Raw genomic sequence first — 19,087 nt, forward strand, 5'->3', positions numbered from 1 at the left:
TTTATTATTTGGTGGGCTAATGTTTAGTGGACTGGGTTCTGGATTGAATCCTAGCCATTGTGTTCTGTTCTTGGGTAGGACAATTACCTTCACAGTGCCTCTCTCCACTCAGGTTTATAAATAGGTACCGGCGATTTCAATGCGGGGGAGTTTATAATGTACTGGCACCCCATCGAGAGCGGAATAGAATTATTCCTAGTCGCTCCGTGCGAGCAAACCAGAACTAAGCGCTCGTCTGATGTAAACTAGTCTCTTCCCCACGATTTTTTCCCTATAGAAGACAGACAGACTATACTGCAAAAGCGTAGGAATTTGGCAAGTGAAAGTATAAAAAGGAGTATCGCAAACTATCATTTAGACATTTAGAAGAGACGTTCAAAATAACTCAAACAGACGCTCCTGATGGTGACTCACCTGAGTATTTTAAGGTATCACGGAAGGAAAATTAGCGTTTGCTTTCCAAGTGAAATTGTGTCCAAACCGTCAATGGTAACCCCAATAAAGGATATATTTTCTGAAAGCTTATTGAATAGAGTTTGTAATTTTGGATTTTGTTTTGATCACTGATATAGACCATTATAAGCAATGTCAGCATTTTGTTTGCAATTATGATGTTGCGCAACATTAGGTTTATTTGAGAACACATTTACGTAAGCGACATAACTTTTATGTGAAATTTGATCTACATATATTGGTCCAAAAAACGGTGTCACAGATTTTTCTATTTTTGCTCCATTAATTTTTTGTGAATTTTTAAACTTGAAAAAGCCCTAAAAATGCCATTTTAAGTTTAAAATTTTATAAAAATATAATCGAGCAAGAAAAGAAAAATCCGGCCGAGACACCGTTTTTTTTAGACCACTATATGTAAATCAAATTCCGCATAAAAGTTGAGACTCTCATGTAAACGTGTTCGCAAATAAACCTAATGTTGCGCAACATCATAATTGCAAACAAAATGCTGACGTTGCTTATTATGGACTAGATGATCAAAACAAAATCCACAACTAGAATCTATATTATACAAGCTTTCAGAAAATATATACTTTATTGGGGGTAGCATCTATGGTTTGCACACAATTTCACTTGGAACGCAAACGCCAATTTTCCTTCCATGATACCTTAAGGTGTTCATTCAAGTGCAAACTACTACATAAAAAGTTGCATTTTTTACTGCCCTCCGGTCTTTAATTGCTCGAGGGCATACTATACTTTTATGTCAGATTATTTTGATCTTGCTTTGCATCAATTGCCCAGAAATAACACATGTTCTAAATACTAATAGAATTTAGAAACCAAGAAATGTAAAAGATGACATCAGTTTACAAATAGTGAACACAGATATTCATTAGGCAAGCGGAATCAATGGAATCAATACAAATAAACTATTTTATAACTTGAGCAACGTAAAGTAAGAAAAAATAAAATGAAATGCCTAGCCTGCGTGCAGACGTCTTCAATTTTCTATGCTTCAGTCACAGTATTGAAACTGATATCTGTAGACAAAAATCAGTGAACGAAAATTTGAGAGAACGATGGAAGGGCAAGCCGAGAACAAGTCTCCTTTGAGTTTGTTGAGTGTTCAGACTAAATTGAGTTCACTCATGTTCATAACTGTCATAACTGAATGTAAGTTTGTTCATATTTTCTTTGAAACAGTGTATACAATAAAACAATTATTAGATTCGCTTTTGTGATTTCCAGAATACAAGGTTTTGTTTACTCGGTTCAGAACAGAGATGAAATCAACGGAAAGTCAAGTCAAGGATTGAAGAAAGCCATGCATTACAACAGTAAATTTGTACCTGCACTCGATGAGGTAGTGATTTATCTGGGAAAGCAACTGCTTTCAAATCTTGAATGTCTTTGTTTTAACTTTGACGTTTAGGAATTTTTGTTTCTTAGATAACATAAATCCAAGTAGTCTTTGTTTTTAACTTTGGTCACGCCTCATAAAATCATTAACAGCTCTGCGTCAAATATGGTATAGAGATATTAGTTGCTTAGAATACAAGTTCCTGTTTTGATTTGCTCTGTTAGTCTTAAGTTGCTGAGCTGTATCCACCTGACTGAAATTGGTGGTAACAACAAACGTCATTCTTTCTGTGTCCAGATCACTGCTAAGAGTATCCACAGGGAAACTTTGAAGAAACTTTTTTATTATTGCAAAGGCATACAGGTATACAACATTATTTCCCTGTTCTTGTCGCATAAAGTGTCTCTCTTATCAGATGTAACCTGGCAACCACTCGTGCCAAATAAAACGTACGCCGAAGCCTCGATATTATGTTAAAATCTTTAGTGACCATCTTGTCATAAACATCATGTTTATATAAAACCACAGCAAGAAGAACTGTTGAAAGAGTGTCAGTGTTTGTAGGAAACGCGCGTTAAAACAACGGTATGACAACAAGGTTCGTACTTTTTATCTCTTACTCAGTGATTAACTTGATATCTCAAAACATCCGACTCCCAAGACGTTTCTGTTGAATATCGAATGCGGAAGGTAACTGATGATATTGCTGCTCGAGAAATAACTGAGCTTGGCAGCTTTTATACGTGGTGAAACGCACGTGTAAAGTGTAACTGTAGAGTGCACTATCTCTTAAGCATGTCCATTGGCCTTGTGTAGAAATCTTTAAAAGGGAAAATCATTTTTGAAATAGTCTCAGTTATATATTTAGATGTATAGTAGTGTGAATAGCTAATTAGTTGTTTGCTTAGTTGAAGCTTCTCATCAGCTTAACCCAACTTTACTTCTGCTTTCAGTGTGTATGTGTGCATGTCATGCAATTTTCTGCATTTTCTAGTCACGTTTGTCTCTCGTCAGCAGAAATCGACATAATGAAGTTCAGGAAAATTGGACTGACTTGTGAGTTTGTGCAGATGAACTCAAGAAATCGAAGTCGGCCATGTTAGTACATAAGCTTTCTCAGAGTCGTTCGCTTATCTTTTTCCGGTTTGGTCGCTGCGGCTTTGCGCTCGTTTTAGCACTTCGGGCTCTAATTGTGTAAACTCGACTTGTAGGCAAGTCGCTACCATATTAAAGGAACGACTGGGAATACAAATATCGACTAAGCCCTTCAATGAAAACACTCCTCTTTCATAAGAAGCGGTTCTAGTTACCCTAGACGTTCAAATTCAATGAAAAACATTACTTGTAAACTCACGGAATTGCGTTTGGTACTATAATGACTCTAGTTTTCGAAGTCATTTTTATATGGCTAACATGGGAGAAAAGCTACTAGGAGCCCGCCCTTAAAAACACATCCTCTGGAAAAGATTTATCGACATATTTTCAGTGAAAATATCCGAGAAAGAAATCAATAACTTTGTCCATTTCGCTAATTCATTCCACGTACGTCACCATCAAATCCACGCATGAAATGTCATCCAAAAATATTGTTTTTCTGGATAACGAAGTTTTCAAAAGACCACGATTCACTGACAGCAAGCTTTGGATGTTCAAACTCATCTTTCTACCTGTCACCCTCTCAGTTTTAAGAAGGGTTTTTATCAAAGGATATGCTATAATTGCGTTTACTTAAAAAAAAAACGGTTAAAGAAATTTTCGCGTTACGGAAGCTAGAATCTCACACTCGACTACTCGAGCGAGGTTGCCCTCGGGAGCTCGCCGAAAAAAATTTTAGCCGAAGTAAACTTCTCTTCACGAACTGAGGCGCTACGAGAAACAAAACTGCCACATCAATCAAACATTTTTTTTGAGTTTGTCACTACTTAAACACCCGGCTACTTCGAGTCTTAAAATTCTCATAAAACACTGGCTCTTCATAACTGAGAACCACAAACTCGCACGTGATATATTCTAACCTACCAATTGTCGCTTTATGCGGTCTCTAAAAGATTTTTGGTCAGAGCGAAAATTCCTTCGCGCAATTCACAACAACAGTTTGGAGTTATATACCGCAAGGGTCGAGTGACAGTATTATAAACCTTCATTTCTTATTATGTAAAATAGACGCAGTGAAAGATTTGACAGATCCATATAGATCCATTCCCGATACCAATAAAACAAGTTAAGCGTAGAATGTCTTTTAAAATTCCGCTAGTTAATAATCGGTATTCAGATACAAGCTTTTATCAGTAAAGTGACGCCCAGCTTCCGAAATCTCTAACTTTACAGCCAAATTATAAGTGGATTTATATGATATGCAGTGCATTGGATATATCTAGCTCACTAACCAAACGTTGGGACCTAAATAGAGAATGTCGGCCCCATGTCTTAACAGGATTGAGCAAAGCGAGGTCTGAACAGAAAAGGACGAAACCCTACGTTTTCCCAGGTCCCGAGATCATAGCTTGGTAATAAGAGGTTAATAATACGACTTGATAAATGAAAACGAGCTGTAGGTATTTTCCCGGTCTAATATCAGCAGTAAATTATTCTGACAAAAGTTATCAATCGTTATTGGTCCTCTCAGCTTTCAACTCGTGTAATATTATAAATCATCAATATTGCTTTAACGGCTTTAAACAATGCTTTCAAACTACCGGCGTCAAGGAATTAATTGTGTCCTTCTTTGCCGCAAGTTGCGCGGTTGTAAAAACATCCGCTAGAAGAAAGTTTACTCCAGATTCCTATGTTATTAGCGTGGCACTGTCGCTCCCAAACTACGATTAGCCCATGTATATTCTTTAGGTAGTCGAGTCGGGATAAAAACAGCGCGCGCAAAAATCACCGAGCACCAAGAGACGCGCTGCTCGTGCGGCTCGTGCCGCTTGTGTCGCTCGCGTTCTTTGTCTCGTCTTGGACAGCATTTCTGCTTATTACAGGACACCCCATTTTGTTAAGATTTGCAGCGTAATCTTCAAGCCTGCTTCATTTAGACACAATAAAAGATCCAGAGATAAAGCGTGATTCCGCAGGGTGATCTTTCAATTCAAGGGTTATTTATCCAACTTTACCCATTTTTAAAAAAATAATTTAGTGAAAATTAAGACGAGGCAAGTGCCTCGTCTTGCCTCATGCTAGTTACGGCCCTGATGTGTGAGCGTGCAAGACAAAATTTGCATCATCCGCGCGCAAATTGTGATGCACTTCAGCGACCTATCAGAAAGGCAAACTAAGTGGACTTGACCAGAAAGTTTCCTACGAAGTCAGTAAACATCTGGGTACAGGATTATCTGAGACCATCTTGGTCTGAATGGGGAATGCAGCGGACATTAAGCTATTCGAAACTATATGTGAGGTGATTGAAAAGTGCCGTCAGAGTTCATCTCCTTTGGTAGAGTCGTGAGTGAAAACGGAAAGACAGACGAGAACATCATAGCCAGGATAAGGAAGAGAAAAATGACGTTCCCAAAGCTACTGCCTGCTTAGAAAGCAAATGGTGTTAGGTTTAGAACAAAACCTTCAACACAAAGGTTAAATCGACTTAGAAATAAACCTGGCGATTAATCAAAAAAGGCATTAAAAGAAGCTGCACCCGATCATCAATAAATGTTTGCTTCAGTACTGAAGAGCCAATAACGCTCTGGGAGATAACTGGTTATTTTAGAGAACACCGTCAAGAGAAGGTTGCGGAAGTGGATCGAAAACCCATGAATAACGTTATTCTAAATGTGACCCTCATGGTTTCAGGAAAGGGTCGACCCTTAGCAGTCATAGAGGCGTTGCACTTAAGAAGAGCTGAAAGCAAGTATAACCTGTCTGGGCTAGACAGAGTTCAAAAGATGGCAAAGAGAAAGATAGCGAGATGCGAGATAACACGTATAATCCTTAGAAATCTTTTGTCATTGGGTTATGAAATATGAAGCCAGCTAAGGCAAGTAAATTTTATGAAAAAAGGTCATTTAGGTGCATAAGCTCGAATATGTGTCAGAATTGTGACAGTAAAACGAGACTTCTTAGTCTTATATTTCTCAGATATGGCAGTGATATAAGTTGTTCTTTGTGTATTAGTTTGACGCGGAAAACCGCTATGGTCTTATGTTTCTTATTGTATCAAGCTTAAGGTTGAAGAACATAAGCAAAAGTACATCGCCAACGAAGAACTTATAGTAGCTGAACATCTGTTTATATTAGCGAACAATTAAGTTCAAAACGGTATTGTTACCTAAGACGTCTATCTAAAATCGATGTATGTCGATTACTCTTGTGGATTCATTACTTATGCTATTAATTGTAAGTACAAAATGTGATAGCTTCAAATTGCTGAAAAATGAGAACCAGTCGTCCCTTACACCTTTGTCCAGGAAGAGAAATGAAGGAGCAGGAAGAGCAAGCGGGAGGAGGAAGCTCGGTGCATAAAGACTAAATGATACATATGCATATGCCATTGATAGTACCTAAAAAGTGTCATGTTACACTTGGACGAGATTGATTTTTTTTAAGAATTGCTCCATGAAAAATGCTCCAAATAGCGTTTCAGAGCTTCTATATTTCAAAATTTTCTGGGGGGCATGCCGCCAGACCCCCCTAGCGGCTCGCGCCTTCGGCGCTCGGACTAGTTTGCCTCGTCTTGGTTTGAAGTCTGGTTACGGCCCTGCACATACGTGAGCTGGTAGGAAAATATAGCGGATTTTAAAGTTTCCATAGAAACGCTTTCTTCTTTTGAACGTTTCTATAAAGTGATTTATTTACGAAACTAGTTTGTAACTTATTAGTATAAATGTTTTTGAATTACCATGTCTACGCAGCTCTTAGGCGTATTGTACACGCCAAACACAGCGCGCGCTCTTTCTCATCCCTTTGGACAGGTCGGTTGGGGCCAGCAAAACATGAGTGGCGACTTTTTTTCTTTCTCAACTCCATCTCAAGATTGTAACACGGGTCTTTCCCTGTATAGGAAAGTAGTTTATGACCTCATTATAACGACCAAATGAGCGTTCCATCCACTTTAATTGCCGAGCATGTGTAGTCGCGCCGTGTGTTAGATTTCTGACACATTTGACGCGAGCAAAATTGGCTTTTGCCAGATGTTCTCCTCACGAGGGTTAGGAAGATGTGGGTACGAGATTAGGTCTTAGACGAAGTAAATAAATCACTCAACAGACGAGTCATCAAGCGATTACCTTTTTTTGTTAAAATCCGAATCGAAGTATTTAACCTTTTAGTTCAGCTACTATTCCTCAAATTATAACAGGAGACAGCCTCGAGCTCTACCAATTGTATGCTGCTGTTGCTGCTGTTTCTGTTGTTGTTGTTGTTGCCGCTGCTGCTGCCGCTGCTGCTGCTGTCGCAAAGCAATGCGCATTCTCATCACCTTTTGTCCACTGTCTCGGTCAAATAACATCATAGAACTCCTGATTTAACTCGCATTTCTAAATGATCAGGATCTAATTCAAGTCTTTTCTTTTTTCCTGTCAAGGCAAATCGTGATGTCCCTCAGCAAGTTACAAATAAGTATCGATCTGGTGGAGGCGGCTCTCGCCCAACGCCAGTTCTTAAAGCTTGTTGATGAGTACCCAAGCCTGTATTCCGGTCCACACGTTCAGAACGCAGTCAGAAGGTATGTGTGCAACTGCTGTTTTACATTCTGCCATCGATTCACCTCCTTAACAGAATGACGAGGAATCTATCGATCTAATTCCTCGCGAAGCGAGGCCGAAGGCCGAGCGTAGCGGGGTGTATAATTCTGTCCCTCAAAGGGCTCAGGCGGGATGAAATCTCGTGTGGAGTTTACGGTCATATTTGTGAGCTTGGTGTCTGGCGGAAATGCCGTCACACGGCCGCGCGCTGGTGGCCAAATGGTGTGAGGCGGCGAACTTGAAATCAGATCTTCGGGACTGAGGGCGGGGGTTCGAATCCGGCTTGGGTTTTTTTTTTTTTTTTTTTACTATTATTTTTTTTTTTGTGGGTTCGAATCCGGAGCCTTTCATTTTTATCGTTTTTCTTTTCGGATTAAAATAACACTGATTTCCACATAATACTCCCTCAACGCCTATTCAGGCTATAAACTGCTGGGTCTGTAATCGTGCAGTTCGTTGTTGTTCAGTTTCTGTTTGTATTCTGTCTGCTGTATTTTGTCGAAGTCTCTGTAATCGTGCAGTTCGTTGTTGTTCAGTTTCTGTTTGTATTCTGTCCGCGGTATTTTGTCGAAGTCTCTGTAATCGTGCAGTTCATTGTTGTTCTGTTTCTGTTTGTATTCTGTCTGCTGTATTTTGTCGAAGTCTCTGTAATCGTGCAGTTCATTGTTGTTCAGTTTCTGTTTGTATTCTGTCTGCTGTATTTTGTCGAAGTCTCTGTAATCGTGCAGTTCGTTGTTGTTCAGTTTCTGTTTCTATTCTGTCTGCTGTATTTTGTCCGTTACTAGGTAACAATAACCCAGAGCTTCGCGAGGCCCTGCGAGTCACGTATTAATAATAATAATAATTTAATAATTTGCTAATTTATATAGCGCATATTTTCATGTTCTGATCAATAGCGCTTTACATCTTATGAAAATAAAAATAAAGTTATAGATATATATATATATATATATATATATATATTAGTTGATTTGCAGAACTGATGTCAGAGTGCTCAATAGAAAACTAGAGCATAAATATTAAAAGACGGTCTGATCAACTGAAGATACGACTTGGCATTTTATTACTAACTAGTTTCGTACCGCACAACATGTACGGCACTCATCAGATAAAATTGCCTAATGTAAAGATTACAACGCTACGCTGGTATATATAAGGACGCCGGATGAATGAAAAAGCATTAAATTACAACGGTAGAATACTAAAAAAGTCGAAAATAACAAGGTATAAAATTACAACGGTTTCTGTTATGAAACAATAAAAGCTTAAAATATGCGTGACACTGCGAGTTTACCAATCTTAAACAAACAGTTACGTGACAGCTTTTGAATTTTTAAGGAGGAACTTGTTTGCGTGTCTACAAGAGGTTATCAGTTCATTTCGTTTATTGAGAGAAGCGAGGTCGGATCTGCAGATTATGAAATACTTCTCCCACAGGCACAAGTTGCAGCGATTAGAAGCTGGGTTGTATGGAGCAGCTTGCTTCAGAATCTTCCAAGTGATTTTGAAATCTGTCTTGGCGTCCTTTAATTGCCAAATTGCCAGATTTCAAAATCACTTGGAAGATTCTGAAGCAAGCTGCTCCATACAACCCAGCTTCTAATCGCTGCAACTTGTGCCTGTGGGAGAAGTATTTCATAATCTGCAGATCCGACCTCGCTTCTCTCAATAAACGAAATGAACTGATAACCTCTTGTAGACACGCAAACAAGTTCCTCCTTAAAAATTCAAAAGCTGTCACGTAACTGTTTGTTTAAGATTGGTAAACTCGCAGTGTCACGCATATTTTAAGCTTTTATTGTTTCATAACAGAAACCGTTGTAATTTTATACCTTGTTATTTTCGACTTTTTTAGTATTCTACCGTTGTAATTTAATGCTTTTTCATTCATCCGGCGTCCTTATATATACCAGCGTAGCGTTGTAATCTTACATTAGGCAATTTTATCTGATGAGTGCCGTACATGTTGTGCGGTACGAAACTAGTTAGTAATAAAATGCCAAGTCGTATCTTCAGTTGATCAGACCGTCTTTTAATATATATATATATATATATATATATATATATATATATATATATATATATATATATATATATATATATATATATATATATATATAAATTATTTAAAAAGGTTCCAGGCTTCAATAGTATTCCATCGATTTATTGCAACAGCTCTGTTTCGTATGGTCAAAAGATGACCACACTCTTCAGGCAATTTTTTCGAATGACCGTTAATTTGAATGCTGGCGGTTAAATACAAAATACAAAATATACAAAATATGGTTGCTAGGCAGCAGTTGTGTAGATTACGTTACTTTAAAGTTCTTGAGGACAAATCTATTTCTATGGGGGCATGAACTCGCTAATTCGTTGCGCTTGTTTAAGCTACAAAGATCTTTTTTACAGATAATAATAAACTTTTCGTGGAGACATAGATTACATTTCTTGCTAATATTATTGTATTATTAACCGCCAGCATTCAAATTAACGGTCATTCGAAAAAATTGCCTGAAGAGTGTGGTCATCTTTTGACCATACGAAACAGAGCTGTTGCAATAAATCGATGGAATACTATTGAAGCCTGGAACCTTTTTAAATAATTTAGTACCGCTCCTAAAAAGTTGAGCGCTCTCCGAAAATCGTTCCACACAAGAAATTTGAAGTTATATATATATATATATATATATATATATATATATATATATATATATATATATATATATATATATATATATCATCACAAGCATCCAACGCTTTCCATCTTCATAGAAAATTATAACTTTATCACAAATGAAGACATTTTTTTTCATTTTTTTACCTATATTTCGACGCCTTACAGGCGTCTTCTTCAGGGTAAATTACCGTTAATTTACCGGTAATTTACCCTGAAGAAGACGCCTATAAGGCGTCGAAATATAGGTAAAAAAATGAAAAAAAATGTCTTCATTTGTGATAAAGTTATATATATATATATATATATATATATATATATATATATCATCACAAGCATCCAACGCTTTCCATCTTCATAGAAAATTATAACTTTATCACAAATGAAGACATTTTTTTCATTTTTTTACCTATATTTCGACGCCTTATAGGCGTCTTCTTCAGGGTAAATAACCGTTGCCCTGCACGCGCCATACTACATTAACAAGTTTCAAATTGAGCAACCACGCGCGCGCGCTACAATAATTCGTTTACTCCCCCGCATGCGCGCGCTAACTAACTTTACATAAATCTACGTACGTCTCGAGCGCCTATTTTGTCCAAAGAAAAAATTATTATCATTCAATCCATTCGGATCTAGAGTTTTCAGTCTATAAGCCCACTGACCCTCCTTTTCTCGCAACTGTTGTTCTCCATTAACCCGGTCTATCAATTGAATCTTAATGTCGCTTAGTCCATTATGTCCTTCACTACAAAAATGTCTGTACAAAAGATCATCAGCCCTTTTCTCGGCATGCGTCAACATTTCGTGTCGCCTAACTCTAGACTTGTGGTTATTAAACCTAAGTCTAAATTTCGTTGTTGTGGAGCCCACATACTGCAACGAACATTTCTTACACGTAATTAAGTAAACTACATAACTAGAGTTACAATTAAGGTTGTAATTGATCGAATAACTTCTATTGTCTTGCGAGCTCTTAAAACGACCGTTCTCATCGATGTATTTGCAAACTTCACATCTTCTGGATGTACATTTACATGTGCCTGGCCTGTAATCTCCACGTTCACGATTATTCACTCTTGCTCTCACCAAATAATCACCAAGGCTTTTAGGTTTCCGAAATGCTATTAATGGAACATCTTTGATAGCTTTCTTGCATCTGTTAGATGACTGCAACACTGGATGTAAGTCCCTAAGAATCCTGCTTAAGTTTGGCAATCCCGGATGATAAGTCACCACGAACGGTGTTTTTGTCTTGCGCGTTTGATGATTTCCTGTCAAAAACTCCTCTCTGGTCTTGCTTCTTACTCTCTGTATTTGGCTCTCGACGTAACTTTTCTTGTAGCCCCTGTTGGTTAAGAAAAGCACCAAATCTTTCGCTCTCTTTTCGAAAAAGGACGATTTCGAACAAATTCTTCGTAGCCTCATTGCTTGCGCATACGGTATACTTCTTTTGCACGACCCAGGATGACATGAGCTATAGTGCAGATACTGGTGACTATCCGTTGGTTTCACATACACATCCGTTTCCAGTTTTCCCGATTCATTAATCACTCTCACATCCAAAAATTCGATCTCGTCTCTTGACCACTTCGAAGTAAATTTAATCGTGCCATGCGCATTGTTTAAGTAATCAATAAATTCGTTTAGTTTCTCTTCACCCTCAGTCCAAACAATAAATATATCGTCTATATACCTCCACCAAGTATGAGGCTTGAACTCCGCATTTTGTATCAAACTTCTCTCTAGTCTGTCCATGAAAATGTTTGCGTAAGAAGGCGCCATCCTCGTTCCTATTGCTGTTCCTCGTTTTTGTAAATAATGTCCACCATTAAACTCAAAGTTATTACTCTTCAATACCAAATCCGCAAACGCTACAATATCCTCATCCAATGTTCCCTCCCGCTCCGCCTCAACCGAATTCATAAGCGCTTCTTTTAAAGCTTCTAATCCCTCATCGTGTGGAATGTGGGGATATAGCCCTACCACGTCAATCGTACACAATCAATCGTGGTTGCTCAATTTGAAACTTGTTAATGTAGTATGGCGCGTGCAGGGCAACGGTTATTTACCCTGAAGAAGACGCCTATAAGGCGTCGAAATATAGGTAAAAAAATGAAAAAAATGTCTTCATTTGTGATAAAGTTATATATATATTATATATATATATATATATATATATATATATATATATATATATATATATATATATATATATATATTACTAGTAATAATGATTGACTGCAGCGTGAAACGCAATATTTAGTGAGGTTTTGAACTTCAGAGTTCGCATGTTATTGAAAAGTGCAGTAATAGAACAGACACTGGGTCACGCTATAAAAATTGCAGGCTGCTCGCTCTCGGTTTCTATCGACTTTGTATTTGACTCGGGGTTTCTGTCGAAATATTTAACAATTAGATTATGAGCTCGAGATTTCTATCACGCATAGAAATCGAGAGCGAATATAATCTAATTGTTTTAGTATAAATCTACTAGACGTTCAAAACTTAACAACAAAAAAAGCTCTAAATAGGTCATGTCACACGCGGATAATTGACAACCGCACCACATTGCATTGGCTTCTGTGTGCGCGTTTGCATTAATATTTCATTCACGATTTGTTGAAGCCGTTATTTGCTCGAAACTGAAGAAAAAGCCCAGTTTTTTATTGCAAAATGACGATTGAAAGATGTACTGACGTAAAAGGGCCCTTGGAAGTCAAGTTTTTTTGAAATTTGAAAACGTAAACGATTAAAAAATTTCTGAAAAGTTGAACGAGTTGTTCGCAAGGAAGAAATACACCGATTCAGCGTAAGCCGGAAGTTGCATGGAAACGAGGCCTAAGGGCCCTCGGCGGCTCAAAATTATAAAGATTTTATTAGCGTGTGGGGCATTTCGAGTCGGTAAAAGCATTCTCTTTACAAATTAGCCACGAATCTTGATCCTTATAAGTTCAAAAGTATAAGAAGAAGAAATTTAAGGTCTAGCAGGCTAGAGAAGAAATTCTTACAGCTTACCGGTAAGATTTTGTTGTCATCTTCTTTGGAATCGAATATTTTATATTCACTCATCAGCATAGCCTGAATGTTTGCCGTTCTCTGGCTACACTCAATTTTGGATTTTGTTAATCAATAAAACGAACTACCTTATGATTCACTGAATGGAACTTTTGAAGAACAAATTTGGTTTTGAGAGCCCCTTAGGTTTTCAATCCGAATAAAAAGTTGCAGGTATCGACATAGAATCGTAGAGAAAGTCACGCGTAAACATGTCTCACAAAAAATTCAGTTATCTAAATTATGTTAGTGTGTTTCGACAGAGAAGCTCACGTAAACATGTATCGCAGTTTGTTGTAACATTTTCCAGTCATAATAATTAATCAACAATCGAAAAGCGTACAGTCAACAACCCAGTCAAATACAGGTATGTCACATTTTTTTCACTGAATTTTTTTACGGACCTGACTTCATTTGTGAACTGGATCGAATTTGACCAGCAAGAGAAGATTTTATTGTTTACATGTAAGCTTCCCGGTCGGTATAATTTTACCGGTAATAACAACCGAGTCTGCTTTGAATACACTGCTACACTTTGCTACTACTCTAGAATCTGTGTGTTTAAAAAAGCATCGATGAATTTAAACACTAAATAAGCTTCCGTGTAAACACAGAACTAATTAACCCATTGGCGTCGAAAACGACGTTGTGTACTTTATATTATAATTCTTTTGATATGAAAGTTGGCTTTATTTTATTATTAACCTGTATGAATCTGCAACTCAAATACATGTACAATTCAATTTACACCTGAAACAGTTCATGCCAATCACAAATTCTACTGAAAAAATCTGTCAAATTCTGTAACAGAATCGGTAGACTGTCTTTAATGATGTATGCGAGACATGTTTACGCGAGTTCTCCATTCATATACTAGAAAGTTTTCATTCAGATCGAAAACCAAAGGGCTTCCTTCCCACAGAAAAATCTGTTTCTTAAAAGGTATTCTGGATTTTAAAGTGGTTTCAAATTGATTGTAAACTACCTGAGAGAACGGATGAAATTCAGCCTATGCTGGCGAGGGAATATTAAGGTTGACAGCAAAATCTTACCCCTAAGCTGTTAGAATTTCACATGTCGCCTGGTAGACATTAAAATTTCTTCTCTTTATACTTTTGCACTGATAGTGATCAAGATTCGTGGCTAATTTGTAAAGAAAATGCTTTCTTTCGACTCGAAACGCCCCAAACGCTAGTAAAAACTTTAGAGATTTTAGCCGCCGAGGGCCCTTAGGCCTCGTTTCCATGCAACTTCCGGCTTACGCTGAATCGGTGTATCACATTGCATTAGCTTCTGTGTGCGCCTTTGCATTTCATTCACGATTTATTTAAACCGTCATTTACTCAAAAGTGAACGGAAAGACAGGATTTTCATTGTAAAATGACAATTGAAGAATATATTGAAGAATATACTGAATATTGGTTTAAGTCTAGGAAGTGTGAACTATAAGAAATTTATGAAAATTAAATATGATCATGTCATTATTTCTGTTTACAATACATTCAGATATGAAATGTTTTGGCTGCCACTGCTCGCTCAGTCGCCTGGTAATGTGGAGATTGCAGCGCCACTCGACATTGCCTGGGTGTGGCATGTGCACATGTTGTCACCCGTCAGCTACGAAAAGGACTGCAATGAAATTGTCTCAACTCTGGTGGATCATAAGATCCTAGTCGGAGAGGAACGTAAAACGGGACTTAAAAAGGCCATGGCCTTATGGAATGAGTTGTATCCTACCGAACCTTTTGAAGTCGACCTGACGGGCCCTGTTAGCAACGCGCCTGATTTCAAGTCAAAGATTCAATATGACATTGAGGCGGCCTGCAGTCGGCAAAGGGCATTTTACTACCAGGTCTCTCTACCACATTACGGGGATAAGAAGTTCTTGACTAGAGCACTGGAGAGATATATACAGCACCTCATTCTTAAACAACAGAACCCAGATATGTTCCTCGTACCGTGCTATGACTTTGACCTCATTTGGCATGCGCATCAGGTACATCCACTGATATACAAAAAGGACACCACTGAAATCCTGGGAAAGTTGCTCAAGCACGATGATTCTGTAAACGACCGACGGCCTGGATCAAAGCTATCATTGTCTGATGCAGCAACGCGGAAGAAATGGAAAGAAGCTGGCCAGGAGTTTGCTGTGAATGGTGCCATGTTCCGTGGAGATCCTCCGCTCGGGACTTCACAAGTAGAGCCAGTTGATTATGCTTGTCTGGGAGTATATGAGTACTCCGTCATCTTGTCTCAGCTAGAAATTGAAGGCCTTCCAAAACCTAAATCGTACACCGTCGTTGTTACTGACCAATATAGTGGAAACAAAGTCTTGGAAAAGCAAGTTATTGGACCAGCCGCCCGGATTCTTCATCTCAACAATTTGGTAACGACGCTTGACACAACGAACAAAAAGAGCCGGAACGTCGCGCTTCTGGTAAGTTGTAACTTAATCAGTTTCATACTTTTTAAGGTTATCTGAATGGAAAGCAAGGAGTTTTTCAGTGGCTTTCCTTTATTAATCAGCTTAAGATCGTAATTGTGTTTTTCCTTCTTCGATTCCTTTCTTTTTTGTATTACTATTCACCCTTGGTTGACCTCTTGTCGCTCATTCACTTCTTTGGGTTTCTTATGAAGCGCAGCTATGCTGCTGAGATCTTGATATCATAGGGACAAATATCTTGTCATTAAATCGAGGGCTTTTTCGGCTATATGTGTTCTCTATAGTGAAACTAGAGCCATACGCGTATGAGCACCTTCGGACCTGTAGGGGAGGGAATGGCATGCGCCGAAAGCCAAATAAAGAGAAATACAATAACAATGGACAACAAAACGTTCATTGAAATAGTTGTGTACAAACTCTTCTTGCTTGCTTTAAGGAAATAACAGTTCTTCAATTAATTTCGTTGTGTTGCCTGAAGATTTCAATACACTGTATCCTTTACCTTAGGATATATTTTGCATATCCACTTTATTTCAGTAAAAATTTAAGTATTTTTGGATAGCCAGCATTCAGTGGTAAATGGGTTAAAACATTTCGTTGAAAGTTTTGAGCTAGCGCCTAGAACTTAACATTTGAGTCAAAAGCATTAGCTTCAATACATCTGTGAAAGCTTTGTTTGAAGGTCGTATACTGGGTTCACCTTACGCAAACGCTCAAGCTATGCAAAAGGCCAACTTCTGCTCGTTCTCGCCAATTTCCTACTCATTAAATTAAAACGAGTGTAACTGAATCAAACTAAGGGTCACGCACAATATGCGCGAAAATCGAACATGATTACAGTTATTTGCGAGAGGAAACGAAGCAGGCAAGCGTGGCCGAGTGGTTTAAGGCGCTGATGTTGTAATCCGGAGGTCACCGGTTCGAGGCCTGCCCTTGCCACTAGCTGGATTTCCCGAATTTCCCGATTGGCCCGAATTCCAAGCAGCCCCCCTCATCCACCCCCTCCCCCCCCCCCCCCCCCGCCTTGCACGCCTATGCTACTGATAAGAAAAGCTACGCCACTTATATTTCATGGAGTTGGAGTTTTAGCTTTCATTAATCTAGCACACTGGATTTTAAACTTTTTATACTTTTGCCAAAGAAAAAGGATTTTCGTGCCTGTCCAACGATTGTCATTATTTTCACTAGACTAGATAGCAAACATATATTTCGTAAACTGCTTAGGGTTTATTTGCCTTTGTTTTATTTGATCAGGTTCGTGTTTACCGATACCAACAAGGAACTTGCTCTTGCTTCAGCCAGTCATTCGAAAAAAAGAGACTATTGCTCTTTGAAAGCCTATACCTTATCAAAAGTGCTGTGAAGCCTGAACCAGCAATGCACAAATTTGCCATCGATGGACTCGTCATTCGGTTAACTACGGAGACCCAACCACCTAAAATGGTAAGGTACCACTTCACAGTGAGTCCAGATAAGAATTTCAGTCCAATCAAGCATCCAGCTCAGCTTTTAAGCTCACCATCGCTACTCCTTCCTCCGGCGTCTTTGGCACGATCTTCTGCACCTTGTGAAGTGTCAGTGCATCGGTTATTCGATCATCGCGATCAAGGAGTGTTTAGGTGCCGAGTTATGCACTCCGCTCTGCTGCGGTTCTCGTCTGTGGAGGTCATCAACCCTTCCGGGAGCGTTGTGAGTACCGCACATCTCATTCGCGGAAATGTAATCCCGACAATGGAGCAAGTGAGTAAGCCGGACAAATGTTGCACCGTGGATGAGAAGGCAGGAGAAAAGGCAATGCTTATTAGAGGAAGTAAAGATTGGGGCATCTGTGTTGGCAAATGGAAGGGGCTTGTTAAGGGTGTTCCTGGTGTGCCGGGGGTGTCTGGAACGCCCGATAAACCAGGTGTCAAGGGAACGCCTGGCATAAAAGGCCAACCTGGAAGTCTCTCCATTAAGTTCTTCTCCCTTTTTGGAACGCAGGAGTGGAAATCCGTAGAGAAAATAGGAGACCTGTACTCGATAGGTCTTCTAAGCAGCAAGGTAAAGGTCGACGTTGACCTGCGAAAGGGCACGATTTCGATTCCAGCGGAGGTGCATGACGTACCAGAAGCTATTGCACTTGGATTTTCAATAGCCATTCTTCACCTTTTGTGTCAGCCTTATTTCTCACCCGAAAGTTATACCAAACCATCAGCTCCTGCCTCAGGCAATAGCGGCAAGCCACGTAGGGTCCACAACGAAGACCTTCCGCTTGTAGTTGCTGCAGGGTACTATGCCAACACTGTACCTACTAACGCCTACATCGGGTATGGAACTGGGGGAGGTGCCTGTGGAGGTTGTGGTGGTTGTGGGGGTTGTGGAGGTTGTGGTGGATGTGGAGATGGTGGAGATGACGGAGATGACGGAGATGACGGAGGTAGTGGAGGTTGTGGAGGTTGTGGTGACTGCGGAGGCTGTGGGGATTGAACTCATGCTTAACATGCCAAACTCTCCCCCATGCTGCACTGTACATTAACTTTTTGTTAACTTGTTTGAAAACGTAAGGCAGAAGTTTATCTAAGAACAACTTTTTTGATCAATTGTTATAGCCAGAGCTTTATTTGAGACCATGGAAACCATACATTATAAATTTCTGAGAACAGTTTTCCTGACACACGTCAGACGTTGTTACCACACACAGTGCATGAAATTATTGTAGTAGAGAAAAGTAATTTGTCTGTAAGTACATGGAAGTCAATCTGAAGCAAAAGTCAGACACGCCTCTCCGTTATCCCCGCCCTAGATAAAAGACCAGAAGAACGCGTTGGTGCTATAAGACGCCGATAATAACAGTAACAGTAGATTAAATTAATTTGTAGTAGAGTGCAACGCAGACTACTTTATATTGGCTCCATGAGAAGCGTTTAGTTCAACGTGGCGTGAAGTAGTGATCAGTTTCTAAAGTACGAAGTAAAAAAGTATGTGATACTATGCTAAGGAACGAGGGTGCCTTGACAAAGTTAATCGGGAAACATTTTAGTTCACTAATCCTCTCCTATTTAAAAGAGAATTGCAATCTCCATTTATTGACAATGTTAGTAATTTAAGAGGAGATTTGTAGAAGAATCCGACAACGTCCGGTAATGCTATGAAAAATTGTTCGCTTATCCTTTGCATGAAGGTAGTCCTTATTAAAACTAAAAACGTTATGTTGTTTTTTTCTTCAAAAAGTTTTATTTTTCTGAGAAAAACGAAATTTTTTGATTTGACATCTAGACTCGTCTAGACTCGATTGAGAGGGTACAAATTGGGTTGAAAATTGACCATTTTTTAATCGATTCGTATGTCAAAACCATCACGCGCAGAAAAAAATAAATACAACCGGTCTATTGCACGACTCTTCCTTGTCCAAATAAGCATAGTTTCAAGAGTTTTGGTTT

At 38.9% G+C, this 19,087-nt stretch overlaps 2 protein-coding genes across 2 annotated transcripts in view; one reads left to right on the plus strand and one right to left on the minus strand.

Moving 5' to 3' along the window:
* The window catches only part of LOC144643847 (uncharacterized), a 158,983-nt gene that overhangs the window by 81,335 nt on the left and 58,561 nt on the right, over nt 1–19,087 (minus strand). The gene's annotated exons all lie outside the window — the stretch shown is intronic.
* Nucleotides 2,167–18,748, plus strand: LOC144643843 (uncharacterized). The gene is made up of 4 exons (XM_078503223.1): nt 2,167–2,414; nt 7,332–7,472; nt 14,729–15,662; nt 16,923–18,748. The coding sequence occupies exons 1-4, from the start codon at nt 2,404–2,406 to the stop codon at nt 18,132–18,134; spliced, it is 2,298 nt and encodes a 765-aa protein (XP_078359349.1). The 5' UTR covers nt 2,167–2,403; the 3' UTR covers nt 18,135–18,748.

This window comes from Oculina patagonica, chromosome 2, assembly GCF_052425735.1.
Source record: "Oculina patagonica isolate OP01 chromosome 2, crgOcupat, whole genome shotgun sequence".
Taxonomy (NCBI): domain Eukaryota; kingdom Metazoa; phylum Cnidaria; class Anthozoa; order Scleractinia; family Oculinidae; genus Oculina; species Oculina patagonica.

What these genes read in the sequence shown, in the direction of transcription:
- LOC144643843 (XM_078503223.1), top strand. An exon ending in GTTCAGAACGCAGTCAGAAG is followed by an intron (nt 7,473 to 14,728) that starts GTATGTGTGCAA and finishes CAATACATTCAG; the next exon opens with ATATGAAATGTTTTGGCTGC. An exon ending in GCCGGAACGTCGCGCTTCTG is followed by an intron (nt 15,663 to 16,922) that starts GTAAGTTGTAAC and finishes TTATTTGATCAG; the next exon opens with GTTCGTGTTTACCGATACCA.